Source organism: Mercenaria mercenaria, chromosome 4, assembly GCF_021730395.1.
Source record: "Mercenaria mercenaria strain notata chromosome 4, MADL_Memer_1, whole genome shotgun sequence".
NCBI classification, from domain to species: domain Eukaryota; kingdom Metazoa; phylum Mollusca; class Bivalvia; order Venerida; family Veneridae; genus Mercenaria; species Mercenaria mercenaria.
This window is the reverse complement of record NC_069364.1, coordinates 13,849,295-13,866,282: the sequence shown is the minus strand read 5'-3', so window position 1 is coordinate 13,866,282 and position 16,988 is coordinate 13,849,295. Positions and strand designations below refer to the sequence as shown.

Below are 16,988 nucleotides of genomic sequence, written 5' to 3'. Positions count from 1 at the left end.
TGGTGGTCTCTGACCTAGTGTAATAAAATTTTGATGTTGACGTCGTGTTAAGTACAAGAGACGTTGGTCGGATTGCGCTTTCTGTGATGAGGCAAAAAAGAAGACATTTTGATGCTAGATGGCGCTGAATTACACTTCATCTTAAGAACGTCACAATTTGTGAAACAAATCATTACATTCGTTGACAAATCTATTTTCTCCATCCATATGTTATTCCAGTTTTGCTAAGCAAATGAATCTCGTTTTGGGTTCCACATTTCACGCTGTATTCTTTTTAAAGGTACCGCAAAATATATATATAGATACATGCGTCATGCGTTTTCTTTTAATGGATCATTTGCCGTAAAACTCAAAACAAACGACCATCTATTGTTGGGCACGGTATATCGGTGTTATACTAATTAAAAGCTGTCACGAACTTATCTTTTCGTAGTTGATATAAGCAGACCTGTCAAATCAACGTCGCGTTATACGGCGTTTTTTGTATAATATTGCATAATTATACAGCGGCGCAATATTACCGTGGATTGTTAATTGTATTCATTCTAATCTACGTAACGTACTCTTCACCACGGAAACGTGTTAATCTATTTAACGTTTCGTTTCGCTTCGCTAAAACCTTTACTTTTCGTGGTTGGAGTGTGTGAAGGTGTTGGGTTCTATATTGTGAATGGATGTGTTTCTGTAATCGCCCACAATAAATTGCCAGCGATAATTAATATTTCGTGTTACAAGTCAGTGAAAAGTGTGTGTAAATAATGAAAGGAGGTTACGATCAGAACGACTCGGGACAATACAGCAATATGACCTACAGCAGTAACTATTTACCTAGGACGGATCCAGAAAAGGGATTTGATGCCCATGTAAGTTTTATTCATTTTGTGGAATTATTAAATAAATTTTCAAGACAAAATTAAGTACGGATATAGGGTTATACTACCAAACCAGTTGATAGTTTATATTTAGGAAAAACTATATAATTGTTTGTTGTATATTTTTTTTCGAAATGAAGACAGCATCTGGAATAAATTTGAATTTCCTACTCGATTCACGTTGGTAATCAGTTTAGATCGACATTTTATTTCGGTAGTTGTTACCTTGGTGTTGAAAGAGAAAGTTGAAAGTCTTTTCTCAGTGTTCGATTACAAGATTCTGTGTACACATACATTGTACAATATCAAAACTGAATTATTCTGTATCAGCAAAAAAGTATTATCTTATTAATGACATACGCGTTCAAACATATACGTTTGCTTTGCACTGAGTTTTGATACGTTTAGACTATAGCTGTCACAATATTGCACACGAAAAGCAAATATATTTTATACAAAAGTGAATAACATGATATTTTTTTGTAGTTGTGTGCATCAATTATTCTTCAATTTTTTGGGGAGGGTGATGTAGTACGCGTGATAAGTGTACTTATAAACTCGACAAAAAAGATTTTATTTGTAACGGCCCGTTAAAGGGAAACTTGCATGATATGAGGCAAGGTGTACTTCTGTATAACCGCTCTCTCATTTTATACAAGATCTATTGAACCAGTTATTTTTTTGTACATAAAAGTGTTATTTAGTCTTTATTATTTTTGGTATAATAATGACATGACGGTAATTTAATTGATTGTCCAACAGTACTCTATAGCGACATAATTTGATAGCAGTTTTTTGTTTTTTTACAAATTTGCGATCGTGGCTGATTGAAAAGTCATATGACATATATCGAATATTAGTTTATCATTTTATCAAAATCAAATAAAGTAATAACTTTCTAAAAGTATTATTTTGCCCCATAGGTGACTAATTGATCAGCTGCTAATTTTCAGGACGCTGTATTAAAGGCGAACGCACGGACGAAAAAATGGATCGCACATTCTGTTGTTGTGGGCAGTATTGCTGTGCTAACCCTTGCAGGCATCATGGTGGGCCTGTATCTGTCAGGAAACCTGAAAGATGACGAGAAAGAAATAGTAAGTCATGGCCGTGTAGATTCTTTAAAATTTCGGATTCAATTTTTTAAAATGTTATATCAAGGCAATTCGTTCAGATGAATACAATAACCAAGCATTTAGGAAACGACAAGGGATTACTGACAGAAATTTTACACCTCTGCGGATATAATCATCCTAAGAAATGCCTTTTTAGGCCATTGTGTAATTGGCCTAAATGTATTCGTCTGGTCAAAATTTTTCCAAATTTGTTTTATATGTATTTTTCCTGTTTATGGAGTAAGTATTTGATAAATATCTCTACGTAAAAGTTGAGGATGAACCGAACACGAACGTCTGTCCATTAAAAACAGTTAAATTTGTGGAGTAGAGTGTCTGATACGTAAGGAAATTCAATTTAAGTTTATTTTAAAGCACAAATCTCAGTGAGACTCGTAGCTTTCATAAATGCTAGTGCGTTTCCAAGGAATATGCTTGCAAGTTGAAAAAAAACAACAGTTTTCTGAGTAGCATTTTCTTCGGAAATAACATTTGACTAATAATAATGATGATATTGATGATGATGATGATAATGTACTGACCAAAAAATTCTTATGAAGATGATGATGATGTTGATAACATTAGGTTACAGTAACAACGCCAGTAGCATATTTAATGATTGAAGTCTAAAGTGAAATCCGCCGAATGGTGTTTTATTTTTATATAAGGTACGTGTAAAGTTTGTTCGGAACAAGTATCAAACTCTATTTTTGGTGGATGGGGGTGGTATGGGTGAATGGTCTATATATATACTATATTACAATACAGTATTGTAATAAAGTGGATATAGATACATCCCCTCCCCACCCTCCCTCTCCACACACACACACACACACACACACACACACACACACACACAAATAAAAAAAGAAAAAAAATAGTTTGATACTGTCCCATGTGGCTTAAACTATTTACGGAAACAAAATGTTTGTTTAAACATTTAAAACGATGTTTAAAACAAAATGTGTTTAATGAGCGAATAGTTGATGACACTAGAGGTGAATTACGTGAAATGTCATAATTACGGAACATGTTTCATTAAAATTATCATTGCACAGAATATTATTTAGAAACTGTTTGAATAATGAAAAGGTAAAATGAGTTTGGACTTTTAAATAAATGATATTTATATTCAAGCAAAAGTTGGAGGTTTCTCAGTTTCTGGCACCGTTGTATTTTCAAACATTTACCCATAAAGGGTAAGGAATGCCTGACAAGAAGTTAATTTTATATAAAAGCCATCCTCAAGCCTTTCATAATGCTGAAATAACTTTTAAAATTAGACCACTATTGAAAAAGATATAGCAGTTTGAAATTTAAGAAAATGGCTGATCATACAGGCAGCCATTTTAGTCTGTTTATGACGTCATTTACACACTGCTGAATTCTTTATTTAGCAAATAACCTTTTAAATAGGTTAATTTCATATATTTCTTTAGTGTAAGATGTAAAACATGGTAATTTCTTTCATTATACCTGGAAAAAGTAGAGAAAATATTTTACAGAAATAAGTGAATACAGTTCAGATATGTATCTAGAAATTCAATAAATCCGCCATTTTGTTTTTTGTTGCCATGGAAACAAAATGGTCGCCATTTTGATCAAATATTTAAATCCACATAACTTTCTCATTTTTAAGCCGCGATATTGAAAATTCTTTCACTTCTTTAAATGATTTAAAAAATCCCAGCAGATGGAATTAACATAAGAATATAAGATTCTTTCACTGGTTATAGGTGCAGATGGGAATTTCAGGCCTCGAGGGTAACAATTTAGGCGGTAACGAGGTTCCAATATCAATTTCTGCGCAAGTCGCCAAACATCTGCTTATCAATTTGGGAAAATGATAAATTATCTGTATAATTAAAGGGAAATGCTATAAGATTCTTTCACTGGTTGTAGGTGCAGATGGGAATATCCGGCCTCGAGGGTAACTGTTTAGGCGGTAACGAGGCTCCCTGCCGAGTTACCGCCTAAACAGTTACCCGAGAGCCGGATATTCCCATCTGCACCTACAACCAGTGACAGAATCTTTTTCTTGCATACCGATATCAAGATATAACGATAAAAATAAAATCAGTCGAAAGGCTTTCTTTTCAGAACTATTTCTTGTAGCAACGTATTTAGACAAATCGCGGGAAATCAACGTCCGTAAACAGGAAAGACGTCATGACGTTTCAAAGACAAATAACAATGTTTAGTTCCGGTTTTGTTTTATCAGTTCCAGCGTAACGTTATGAATTTTTGATAAAATAACGTGTTTTGAATCGAGAAATATACTATCGGGAACAAAGAGGAACTGTCAAGGTATTAGATTTTTATTCCGTTTTTTCGAAATAACATATATATAACTACATAAATCTTCTAAAAATATGTAGTTCGTAATACGTCATTTAAAGCACGAGAGTCATCTTACACCTTGGGATGTAAGATGGATTTTTCCAGCACCGGTAAAAATACCGGAAATCCGCGTCTGGTATGCAAGAAACATTTTCTTACACCCCGGGGTGTAAGATGACTCTCGTGCTGTAAATGACGTATTACGAACTACATACTATAAGATTCTTTCACTGGTTGTAGGTGCAGATGGGAATATCCGGCCTCGAGGGTAACTGTTTAGGCGGTAACGAGGCTCCCTGCCGAGTTACCGCCTAAACAGTTACCCGAGAGCCGGATATTTCCATCTGCACCTATAACCAGTGACAGAATCTTTTTCTTGCATACCGATTTCAAGAAATAATAATAGAAATAAAATCAATCGAACCGCTTTCTTTTTAGAACTATTTCATATGGCAGTGTATCTAAACAAAGCGCGGGAAACCAACGTCCGTAAACAGGAAAGACGTCATGACGTTTCAAAACAAATAACAATGTTAAGTTCCGGTTTTCTTTTATCAGTTGCAGCGTAACGTTATGAATTTTTGATAAAATAACGTGATTTGAATCGAGAAATATACTGTCAGGAACCAATAGGAACTGTCAAGGTATTGAATTTGTATTTCGTTTTTTAAATAAAATATAAATTACTACATAAATCTTCTACATATATGTAGTTCGTAATACGTCATTTACAGCACGAGAGTCATCTTACACCCCGGGGTGTAAGATGGATTTTTCCAGCACCGGTAAAAATACCGGAAATCCCCGTCTGGTATGCAAGAAATGTAGAAGATTTATGTAGTAATTTACATTTTATTTAAACACCGGAGTAAAAATTCAGTACCTTGACAGTTCCTATTGGTTCCTGATAGTATATTTCTCGATTCAAATCACGTTTTTTATCAAAAATTCATAACGTTACGCTGCAACTGATAAAACAAAACCGGAACTAAACATTGTTCATTGTTTTGAAACGTCATGACGTCTTTCCTGTTAACGGGCGTCGGTTTCCCGCGTTTTGTTTAAATACACTGCTATAAGAAATAGTTCTAAAGAGAAAGCCGTTCGATTGATTTTATTTTTATTATTATTTCTTGAAATCGCTATGCAAGAAAAAGATTCTGTCACCGGTTATAGGTGCAGATGGAAATATCCGGCTCTCGGGTAACTGTTTAGGCGGTAACTCGGCAGGGAGCCTCGTTACCGCCTAAACAGTTACCCTCGAGGCCGGATATTCCCATCTGCACCTACAACCAGTGAAAGAATCTTATAGCATTTCCCTTTAATTATACAGATAATTTATCATTTTCCCAAATTGATAAGCAGATGTTTGGCGACTTGCGCAGAAATTGATATTCAGTCAGAAAATAAAATAGAAGCATGTATCTTCTGCAAAATGTGCCCCCTCTGTATAAAGAGAGAGTCATTTTTCGGAATATATATGGTTCTATTTTTATTTTCTGGGTTCTGTTCTGACGTCAATTAAAGGAAGTGGAGCCGTTTTGACGATACATCTACCATACGACAGAATAATTGAAATACGGAGATTACGTAATCTCACGGAAATTGCCGAGCGCCATTACAGAATTACAGTGAAACATTCATTTTAATCATATTTTATTACCCTTTGGTATAAAAGTATTACAAGAACAATTTCATCATATGACACAATATAAAACAATCATGTTTCGTAGGATAGTAAAGACTTCTGTAATAATAACTGTATCTGGGTAAAGCTTTGTGCAAGCGCACTGTTAGATACAGGAATCATCCAGGATACGAAATGTTGTCATTTTATATATATTTGAAAATGTACTAGATCTGTCAAACATACACAGTTATGTATATATAACAGAAAATATTTTACTGATATGCAAAACCAAAAGCGCGGATGATTCTTTTTTCACGTGATGTCTCGTCATTATTTTTGATAAAATATGACCGCACTAGCACATGGTTATGATGGTAATGATAAAAATAGAAAACAAGTATGACTTAACACGAAAATTATTATTTTTGCACATATTTTACATGTCATAACTAATGACCGTAATTAAACGATTACTCTTTCTTTCTTCAATTAGCGCTAACTTTGACCCAACTGGCTTGACAATCAACAATTTGTTTGCCTACAGTATATCATGCATGCGTGCTGAACAGCGAAAACTTATATCCCTAAAACGTCATGGTTTCGAAATAAGCCATAAATCAATGACAACATGACAGTTAACACAAGTATATATTGTGTGTAGTAAGTGACAATTATTAATTATGAATACTTTATTGAATAAAAAATGGTTATGGACAAATTTTGGTCAGGATATGTAGAAATACATTTATTTTCTCCGCTCCTTAAATCCTTGCTTTGACAGAAATTTAATTAAGGCCATTTACTAATTTATTCCCCGAGTTTGACGTATGAGACGATTGAATTCTTCCCCCGTCATAGAAAGTTGGGCAGTAATGTATTTCCTCGTACAGTTAATCAGAATTCACAGGAATAATTACAAATAATTACATCATCATAGATCAGCAAAATTCGAATATACGAAGGCCTGAGACTGGAATCTATATGCACAGCCATTTTGTAGGATTAGTACAATTTTCGTGATCTTGTACCGTTCCATGGTCCAAAGGGAATATTTTGATTTATAAAGACAGTTTCTGTATTCTTAGAACAGCTTTTTAAAAAGAAGTGACACCAGCATATTTTCTATTAAGCTGTTTAAAAGTCGATACAATCTCAAAAGTCTATGGCAAAACAATACGTGACACATCCACCTAAATACATACAAGTGTTGTTAACCCATATCTTACTGGCGGCAAGTGATTCTGTCTTTACGACCAGTGCAGACCAAGATCAGCCTGCACATCCGTGCAGTCTGATCATGGTCTGCACTGTTCGCAATTCAGTCAGTATCTTTTTGATAAGTACCTCCTTTTAACAGTTAATGGTACTGTCCAAATTGAAAGATGGACAAGTTCATTATAGAAATTTAGCATGTTAAGGGGTTTAAAAGTTTTAAGCATAGAGATGTTAGAGAAGTTTCCTTACAAAATTCTTCGACCTATAAATAAGTCTGTTCGACTACCAATGGTCGCCATTTCTGACATTTAGCTACGTTATATGATGTAAGACCTTTCAAATTAATGTGACGTTAACCTTAGGAAACGCATTCCGTCCGACGCCCCCGTCTTCTGGATTTGTCAAAAACGGAAATAGTTTTGATGGGCACCAGTGAAAGAAGTTGATCTTAATGTTCATATATTGAAAAGGAAGAAATTCTAATCATACGTATATTGCTTTTTATCATGCGTATTGTCAAGGCTTGTACAGCCTAGACGTGATACTAGCTACTGTGTTGATCATTTTTTGTTGTCTTTTTATCGTACATGTGTTACGTTGTTCATGTTATACTGACTAAGTCATAAATTTAGATTATTACATGACTCCTGCCCCCCCCCCCCAATCCCCCTAATCATGTTATATAAATAGCCAGTTCATAGTTTGTCCATAGTTTGTCCTATATGGCCAAGATATAGCCAACATGCATAGCTTGCAGGTCATAGTCGAAACTATTCACCGTCAGTTCCAAACTTGAAAGCTGCGATTTCTTATAAAATCATGTACATTTTTGTAAACACTTATCGAATTGCTTGCCTGGTAGGCCTAATAGTCAAAATTACTGAATGGGAAATCATTCAACAAATGTATATACTACATGTTTCCTATATATTTCATATTGATATTCGTTTGATTTGTTTCAGCCTGTAGTGTCAGAAAATGCGGCTCAGGCTGGGCGAGGTGACGCTCTCACAGGAGGATCCATGGCAGGTGGTGCGGGCAAGAAAAAACTTGACGGAAATTTGAACGAACTGGTAAGAAATGCCATTTTCCAACTTTTTTTGTCGCAACATAATTTCTTTGTGTTCAGGTAGCATAGCCACTTTGTTTTCTTTTTGCTGCATTTAACAAAACATTGAACATACAGCGGGAGACACATTAAGTTAAACAAAAGGTGCAATTCAAGTTTTCCCATGAAGTTCAACCTAAATATGTTTAACATTATGACAGTCATACAAAAACATAGGTTTCAATTAATTGGATAAAGGTTTGCACTTTTAACAGAATGTGTAGTAGAAAAACAACTACTACAAAAATCATGAATCTCTTACAGGGAGGTATACATGCAGTAACACCACGCCCAACTACACCACAACCGGTACAAAATAACATTGCCCCAGAACTGTTGTTAGCAGCGACAGGAACTGATTTACTCGATAATTTCCAAGATACTGTCAGTGACGTTTCTGAAAACATCAATGAGGCAGTAAGCGATGTTGCAGATACAGCATCAGACCTTACTGGAGACCTTCTTGACACGACTAGTGACATTGCTGATGGTGCGGGTGATGTTCTGGACAGATTCGATAACACTATGATAGATTCTCTAAATGAAATGTCAGATAATGTGGAAGATATGGTCGAAGATATGTCTGATAAGCACGAGACATTAAGCAATTCGGAAGTTTTAGGTGTCGAAGACCTCTTAGAAACAATGGAAGAGCAAGTAGAAGATGCTTTAGAACTCCTTGGCGAACCAAGAGATATGATAGAGGAAATTATTGAAAAAGCTGAAGACTTAACGGAAGACTTAAACGATATGGATGGTTCTGATGGAGATGACTCCAATGATGATAAAGAAAGTGACAGTGAAGACGACGATAAAGAAAGTGACAGTGAAGACGACGACAAGGATGATGATGACAGTAACGAGAAAGAAAACGACAGCGATGATGATGATGATGATGATGATGATGATAAAGACGGTGATAGTAGTGACGAAAAAGACGACTCTGATGAAACTGATGATGATGATGATGACGACGATGATGATGACAATGATGACGACAATGACGACGATGACGATGACGATGATGATGATGATGGTGACGACGACGATGACGATGACGACAGCAGTGAAGACGACAACGATAATGATGGTGATAAAGATGATGACAGCGACGACGATGGTGATCAGAGTGATGACAAAGAAGATAACGACAGCGACGACGATGACGACGGAGATGACGACAACGACAATGATGGTGATGAAGATGATGACAGCGACGACGATGATGATCAGAGTGATGACAAAGAAGATGATGACAAAGAAGATAAAGACAGCGACGACGACGACGACGACGACGACGACGGAGATGATGGAAATAATGAAAGTGATGATGATGATGATGATAAGCATGAGGACAAACAGAATGAAGATGACACTGAGAGAGATGATAGTGATGACAGGTCTGAGGATGTGGGTGATATATTTGAAGACATTTTCGGTGACCGAGATATTCCTGATGGTGAGGATTTTGTTAATAGTGTAGACGTATTTAGTGACAGTTTAGAAAACGCTTCTGAGCAAGCTGGGGATATTATTGATAATGCAAGCGAAGCAGTTGAATCTTTAAATGTGTTTGACGCACATGATGACAGCTTTTTAGAAAATTTAAGAGATATGTATAGCCATATTGACGACACTATGTCAGATAGCGTAAGTTCAGTTTTTGAACAGGCTGGCGATGCTGCTGAAGATGTCGCTAGTGGTGTTGTAGACATTGTAGACAAAGTATCAGAAACAGCCTCAGAGATAATGGACGTGGTAAGTAGAAAAACAATGCATGGATTGGTGGATAGTATATAACACACAGAATGCCCTTGCATGGAGCATGAGCATGTGCACGAGGTAAAACATCGGGCTGTGACGACGCGTTGACGGCAGCGCAATGATTTTTTTGTCTGACTGAATACTACATTCGATTTATTGGAAGGTAAAGCCAGCATGGCCGCCGATTATGCTACTTTCAGTCGAAAAACAAATGCTGGAAAATAAAATTCTATGGCCTCAGAAAATTTAAATTACGTGTTTATTTATTTACTGAGTTTGTTAGAAAATGAGTTTCAATTGTCGGCTGATAACCTGATAACTAAAATTCCGTAACGCTATTTGAAGTGAAAATACCAACTTCTGGCTGAAATATTTGCAAGAAAACTAGATTTTAAAAATGCCCCATGGCTGGTGATTGTCAATCCGATTAGAATGGTGGTTGCAGTCAGTTGATGTTCGAAATTCGTCACAGCCCTTCTATCAGTTAGATTTAGGTAAAGCATGAGACCAAAAGGCCATGAATGGATCGAATGCATGACCATAAAACCAAGTGTCTAAAGGTCAAGGTAAGTTACGGAAGCTAGTTGGCATGAAAGACATTACGATTACTGCACGACCATTTTGTTTTCTTTTTGGTTTCTTAGCGTAGTTAGAATGCATGCTCACTGCATGATGCATGTGTTGTTTGAAACTATCAGTTTTTATATGCGAAGCCATTGATTTGGCCCCCTTGCTTGCCACTCCTCGCCTATTAATGCATCTCAGATGACAGAATATTGCATGTTATGCGATTTTTCTCATTGAAAGCAACCATAAAAAGGGCAAAGACCGCATGATTGGAGCACTAACCTCTCGGTATGAGCCGGCATACGCTGTGATTATTTCATTCCTTTTGCCTCAATGTAACCGAGAGGAAAGCGGAAAACATTTTGTTTGACGACGTGTCCCTGCACAAAATAATTATGCTCAATTGGCTTGCGGTCATGGAAATTAAACAAAAAATGTCTATAATAAAAACATCAAATTTCCACAAAGATAATTAACGGAGCAGTAAAATAATGACAAAACAATAGTCATGATTATTGGTGAATTTATGCAAATCATTAAATAAATGCTATACATATTGCAATAAAAAGTAGTTTATTGCTGAAATTATGCAAGTTATTCAATACATGATATGATGAAAATTAGGTTGTTGGTGAATATATGTAAAGCTAAACTGCAAAGTTATGCCAAAAAGCTGGTCATAGGTGAATTTATGTAAAACCTTAAACAAATCAAAGTTAGGATAAAAAGCAGTTTCTTGAAGCTTAATTTAAAGTTAGAAAAAGATGATTAAAAATACGTGTGTAGAACTATATTTACAAGATATTTTTTTCAAAAGTGTAAGAATGCTCTAAAGTATGCATGGACATTCCAAGAAACTATTTTATTACAGAAAATCTTACAAAAGAAATGCATGCCTTAGAATAAAAAAAAGGTTATATGTAAATTCAGTATTGTTATTCGAACGACTGTAAAATGTGGTTGTAATTAATTGCGAGTGATTAACAATGTAGAAGGAAAAGTGGTAATTAATTAGTGATCAGGGGTGGCCGGGTCATACCAGTAAACATAGCCGTAATTTGAACTTAGAAGAAAATGACCAAAATGATAGTAATAATATGTCAGATTTATACGTAGCTAGATACAGCTCAGGTCATTACAAGCTTTGTTCATTGATATTAGAAAAAACATTGTTAAATTCACTAATATACAGTCCTAACCTTGCAAATAACGTCTAAAATAACAAACCAGGTACTTTTTATAAACTACTCTTTGGGCATGAAATAAAGCTTAGATGTTTTACAGTTAAAATTTTAAAAGAAAATATCGCCATCACTTACATTATTATGACAATGTCACATTAATGTAATACTGTTCTCACGTGCAAGCGTACTTTGCAAAATACAAATACAGTCCTAAAATTAAAAAAAATAATTCAACATAGGTGTGGGAGCAGGGGAAGGGGGTGGGGGTGGGGGTGGGGGTGGGGCGGTCTCCCAAAATTTTGAGAGTGAGGAGGCCAGCATATGGTTTTTCTCTGACAAAACGTAGATAAAGGAAAATAAGGGCCAATATGGGAGAGCATTTATGTCTACAGATATGGATTTATCTATTGTCACTACGGGGGAACAACGTTTTTTGTTTTTCTTTTTCTTTGTTGTCCGAAATTTTTCAGAGAAAATCTGGGTAGGTTTAGCTGGCCGGTCCCCTATTGGTCCCCTCAACGTTGAGTTCGCCTTGAGTTAACCTCACTTTAAAAATACAACCAGTGTATTCAGCATCCCTAATCTTGACGAAAATAGAGTGCTCTTTCCTGAAAGAAGTGTGCATGCAGTCTTTTTCACAGTGTCTTGTGATCTAAGTTTCTAATACGTCTGTACACCTCTACCATGTCCCAAATATAATTATATTTAAGCATGTTTTAATTTGTTGCTTGAGACTTGCGTATGAGCCAACATTTAATGCTCTAACAACGCGTGATATTCATTTCTTTCTGAAAAAAAAACACATTTTTTTTTGTAAAAAGAAAAGAAAATTTAATATATCACTAAATGCATTTAAAACATGAAAATGTCAAGTAAACCCACATAACCTTTGAATGACACAGAAGCCGTCTGTCAAGAAACACGATATGACAGAAACTATTTCATCAATGGTCGGCACAAAGTTCGCGAAACACCTGACCTAGCGATAAAATTCAAAATATGCGGATAAATCAGAATTATTATCTTCGTAAAGTCAAGCTACATTAATATTCATAAATCAGAAGTACTGCGGTAATCAAAATACACAACAAACTTTCGAGGTTTTATATCATAGGACTGTTTTACTCTTTTTCCATACACACAAAAACCGCTTAAAGTACAATACTTCCCTTTATATTTAAAATCTTTATGTTTTTCATTATTATTTTGTTAACGGTGTCATTTTAGGCAAAAAAAATATAAAAAAATTAGTATTTATGCGGTCGTGTTTCAAGTGTTCCGCATCAAACTTGTTTTTCCGTGATATATCCTTTCTGACAAATGGTATTTCTACAATTTTGTCTGAAATAAATTTTGTCTGGAATGTTATAAATAGTTTCTGTTGATAACTACAAAAGAAACTATTTCAAAATATTCACAGCCTTACCCAGGCACTCAGCTGGTGGCGTTTTAAACATAAAATAAATGTTTTTTAATAATATGAATGACTCCTATCAAATTTTGAGTTGCTCAGTAGTTTTGTTAAGCTTTTCGTTAATTATTTTTAATCAATATTATTATAATACTATGCCTATACCAAAGTGCAAAATTAACTCCACATTTACGACTGACTTATTAAAATAACTAGTATCATAGTTATTATCTTTGTGTCGTTACTACATTCTGTGAAAATTTTACCAAAATCTGACCAAGAAAAGTATGTATTTGAATCAAAATCCCAACACTACCAGATATCAAGAATTTTGTCGCCGTGCGCATGTGCACCATAGAGCCTGTGACATTTGCAATATGGGTCCTATGACAGCGTTGTCTGCTGGTAGTTTACGTCGTTTCGTTTCATTCTCTTTTAGGGCTAAATCTATTTTTCACACAAGTGGATGGAGTATACATGAAGAATATAATTTTGAAACTTGGAGTGTTGGGTTGTGACTTAATGAAAACCGTACTTTTCGCAATTTGAGCTTGACTAAATTTTTATAGAGTGTTGATATGATGCAGATGTTATCTAAATGCATGCAGTTGTCATAAAACGTTTTTTAAGTGATGCGTTTCTTTTGTACATCGGTTCATTATAAGTAATCTTTTTCATTTTTGTGGAATTTTCCATATTTAAAATAGTACAGCCCACATCTCTGATACAAATGTATACAGTAATATATACTTGACATAAATTTATTACTAGATTAATTTTTCAGCTTATTTTCTCATTTTAAAAGAATTATACTCACATCACCGTTCTCTGTCATTTTCACGAATACTTTAAACACGTTTCTGACAGTTTGTTAATTTTTCGCCATTTCAGATGTAAAGGGCGCTTCGCAAGACAAAGATCAAGACAGAGATTCTGAAGACAATGACGATACTGGCTTATTCAAAACAGACTTCCTTTCTGATAGATTTGACTTATCCTCTCCTGATTCCAATACAGACAACGAAAACAAGGGTTTATTTTCTACAGACTCCCGTGATTCAGAACGTTCTGACGACGTTTCAGATATAACTGACGGCATTCAAAACATGGCTTCTGATTTATTCAGCGGGGAATTACCAAAAGTAAAAGAAACACAAGATTTTGACATCGGAGAAAGGTTTAATTTTGAACCGCAATTACCTGAAATGAACATAAGGGATACTATAAACGATGGTGCTGAATTTATGCGTGACGTTGTAAGTGACGGTGCTGAAACTTTACGTGACGTCACTAACATGGATGACTATGGTTTTGGACAATCAAACTTTAACATGGAATTTCAGAATCCATTAAGTCACGTGGGTGAATTTGTGAGTGACATTTCACAGACATTTGAAGATCGCCCTGCTCCTGACTTCTCCATCCCCGAATTTTCGCTGGATACGTCATCACTCTTGCCGAACAGAAATGACAATTTTGAAAATAGTTGGTTTGAAAGAAGTGAAAGTACATTTGACAACAGTGAGCCAAGTAACTTTGAAAGAACGTCAGATTTTGACCGTGATTCCCATTCCGAAAATGAAGAATCAGATTTTGAATCTTCGTGGGGAGAATGATCGAAAAACTCACTTATATACTTTGAGGACAAGTCTCTGAATTAAGTAATTAATTTATATCTAAGGAATTATTCCACATCTTAGGGGAAAGAATGATATCGGATGATAAGTAAGACTAATATCTCCGAAAGAGTGATAAACTTCCTTTATTTATACATTATATTTATATATTCTTTTCTTTTATTTTTTTGCTATCAGTAGAAGAAAAACCCAGAAACTTACTTCGGTCACATTGCTTTAATAAGGTTTTTTTTTTTATATCATATGTCAAGTGTTTTGGGTAATTGAATTTTATCCTATCACGCGAGGTATGTATTCTTTTATTTTACAAAAACGAAATTTCTGAAATCACAAATCTCGTGCCACAGATAAAATATAACTATTTGATAAATCACTGACACAAATTATGCAAAAACAAAATAAGCCCTTATACTGACGTCATGTAAATTATTATCATATGGTTTTAAATATTTCATATTAGCTCAATTGTTGCCTGCCTTCTGTCCTTCATAACTATTCTATATAAATGAAATGGTAGATTTTCCTATGATCTTCAAGAACAAGAATAAGAGAGAAATGCTTGCTGCTTTTACATTATTTCTTTGTAACATTTGTTTAGTTTTACATGTTTTACCTATGTTTGCCGGAGAAACATTCCATCCTGTTTGTTAAATAAAGCTCATGAAAAAAAAGAAATCCTTGACTTTGTTTTGAAGGTGTCTCTGAAGCTATATTCCCTTTGATTTTTTACTGAACAATTTCTTGAAAATTCAGGAACCTTAAAAGATCAAATTTCCCCGACTGTTCAAAGTTAGTGGCTACACTATCACTGTGATTGATAGAGTGAATGATAAATACTAGTACATAGAAATGAAGCCATCATGAGTTTGTTGAATATATCAGGAAAAACTGCAGGCAACCTTTTCAGTTTACCCTTTGCCATCTACTTTTTGACATGATTCATTCAAAGGTGAAAAACAGTAAGTTAAATGAATATGTAAAAAACGGTATTTACTTATTATAAACCCATTCAACCATTAAGTAGACATGGACTCATATTTATCCCCAGGACTCATATACATGAATCAAAATAGAAACTAAAAAGACTTCTGAAAACACAACAGGGGTTATCTGCCGACCCAAGCCAATGATCATATGAAGTTGGACAGTCATATACCCCAAGCGTTCTCAAGTTATAGATCGAGAACTGTTTCGAGTCCCAAAGTCTTCAAAAATCATTCACTAGTTGAAGATGCGGATGGAAATATCTGGCTCGAGAGCAACTGCTTGGCCGGTAATGAAGCTCTGCGGTGTTACTGCAAAACAGTTTCCCCGAGAATGATTTTTTCTTGCATGTCGTATTCTTTAATTAATAGGAGAAATGAAGTAAAACGAATGCTTTTCTTTTCAGCTCTATCTTATTATACAGAGTATGACTACGTATTCATTCATAAATTGCAACACGTGCGTCATCTTACACCAAGACGAGTTTTCTAGCACCAGCAAAAAACATGGATAAATCCTATTTGGCATGCAAGAAACTATGATCTTAACTTCTGACCTACAGACTTGATGAAACAACAGTCATGTAACGACCACAGACAATGCTCATATCGAGGGCCGAGTGCGAAACTGTTGTAACTGTATATGAATAAAGAACAAGATACAATAGTTTCGCGCTTAGCCCACGATATGAAGACTGACTGTTAAAAGCTCAATACTTCTCTAATTAATGACAATAATTTTCAGTCTCCAGGTCAGTGACCTTGACCTTTGGCCTAAAATGCAAAACAATAGAGAACATCTAATGACCACGGGCAATCACCCATACCGTAATCTGATGGCATTCTTCAGTTACAGATCAGAATACTGTTATAAGTCTAGAGGTCACTGTGACATTGGCCTTGAACCTACTGACCCCCCAAAAATGAAGGGTCAACTGCTGATGATAAGTAATCATTATTTGAAGTATTACAGCCATTGTCCCAAGCATTTATTTACGGACTGGAGACCTTTCTCTAATCTTGATGCCATTGTGACCAAGATCCTCAACCTATTTACACCCAACACAATAGGGACTAACTGTTGACATTAAGCAATCATTGTACAAAGTCCAACGGCCGTATATCGAATGGTTCTCCATTTTTTTATTGGAAAGTTTTCAGC

The 16,988-nt window shown here is 35.2% G+C and overlaps 1 protein-coding gene across 2 annotated transcripts; it reads left to right on the top strand.

Moving 5' to 3' along the window:
• Window positions 1-536: 536 nt before the first annotated feature.
• On the top strand, window positions 537-15,448 carry LOC123551046 (serine-aspartate repeat-containing protein F-like). Of its 2 annotated transcripts, none has more exons than XM_045339683.2 (5): window positions 537-863; window positions 1,826-1,969; window positions 8,135-8,245; window positions 8,545-10,038; window positions 14,098-14,238. In XM_045339683.2, the coding sequence occupies exons 1-5, from the start codon at window positions 759-761 to the stop codon at window positions 14,101-14,103; spliced, it is 1,860 nt and encodes a 619-aa protein (XP_045195618.2). In that variant the 5' UTR covers window positions 537-758; the 3' UTR covers window positions 14,104-14,238. The 2 variants fall into 2 exon arrangements, with proteins under 2 accessions (XP_045195618.2, XP_045195617.2); XM_045339682.2 differs by having other exon boundaries at window positions 540-863; window positions 8,545-9,739; window positions 14,098-15,448.
• The last annotated feature ends 1,540 nt before the right edge of the window (window positions 15,449-16,988 follow it).

Bases quoted from the DNA above. Each gene is read 5' to 3' on its own strand.
- LOC123551046 (XM_045339682.2), top strand. From the start codon at position 759: ATGAAAGGAGGTTACGATCAGAACGACTCGGGACAATACAGCAATATG. The intron at 1,970-8,134 runs GTAAGTCATGGC...GATTTGTTTCAG, and splicing joins AAGATGACGAGAAAGAAATA to CCTGTAGTGTCAGAAAATGC. The intron at 8,246-8,544 runs GTAAGAAATGCC...AATCTCTTACAG, and splicing joins ACGGAAATTTGAACGAACTG to GGAGGTATACATGCAGTAAC.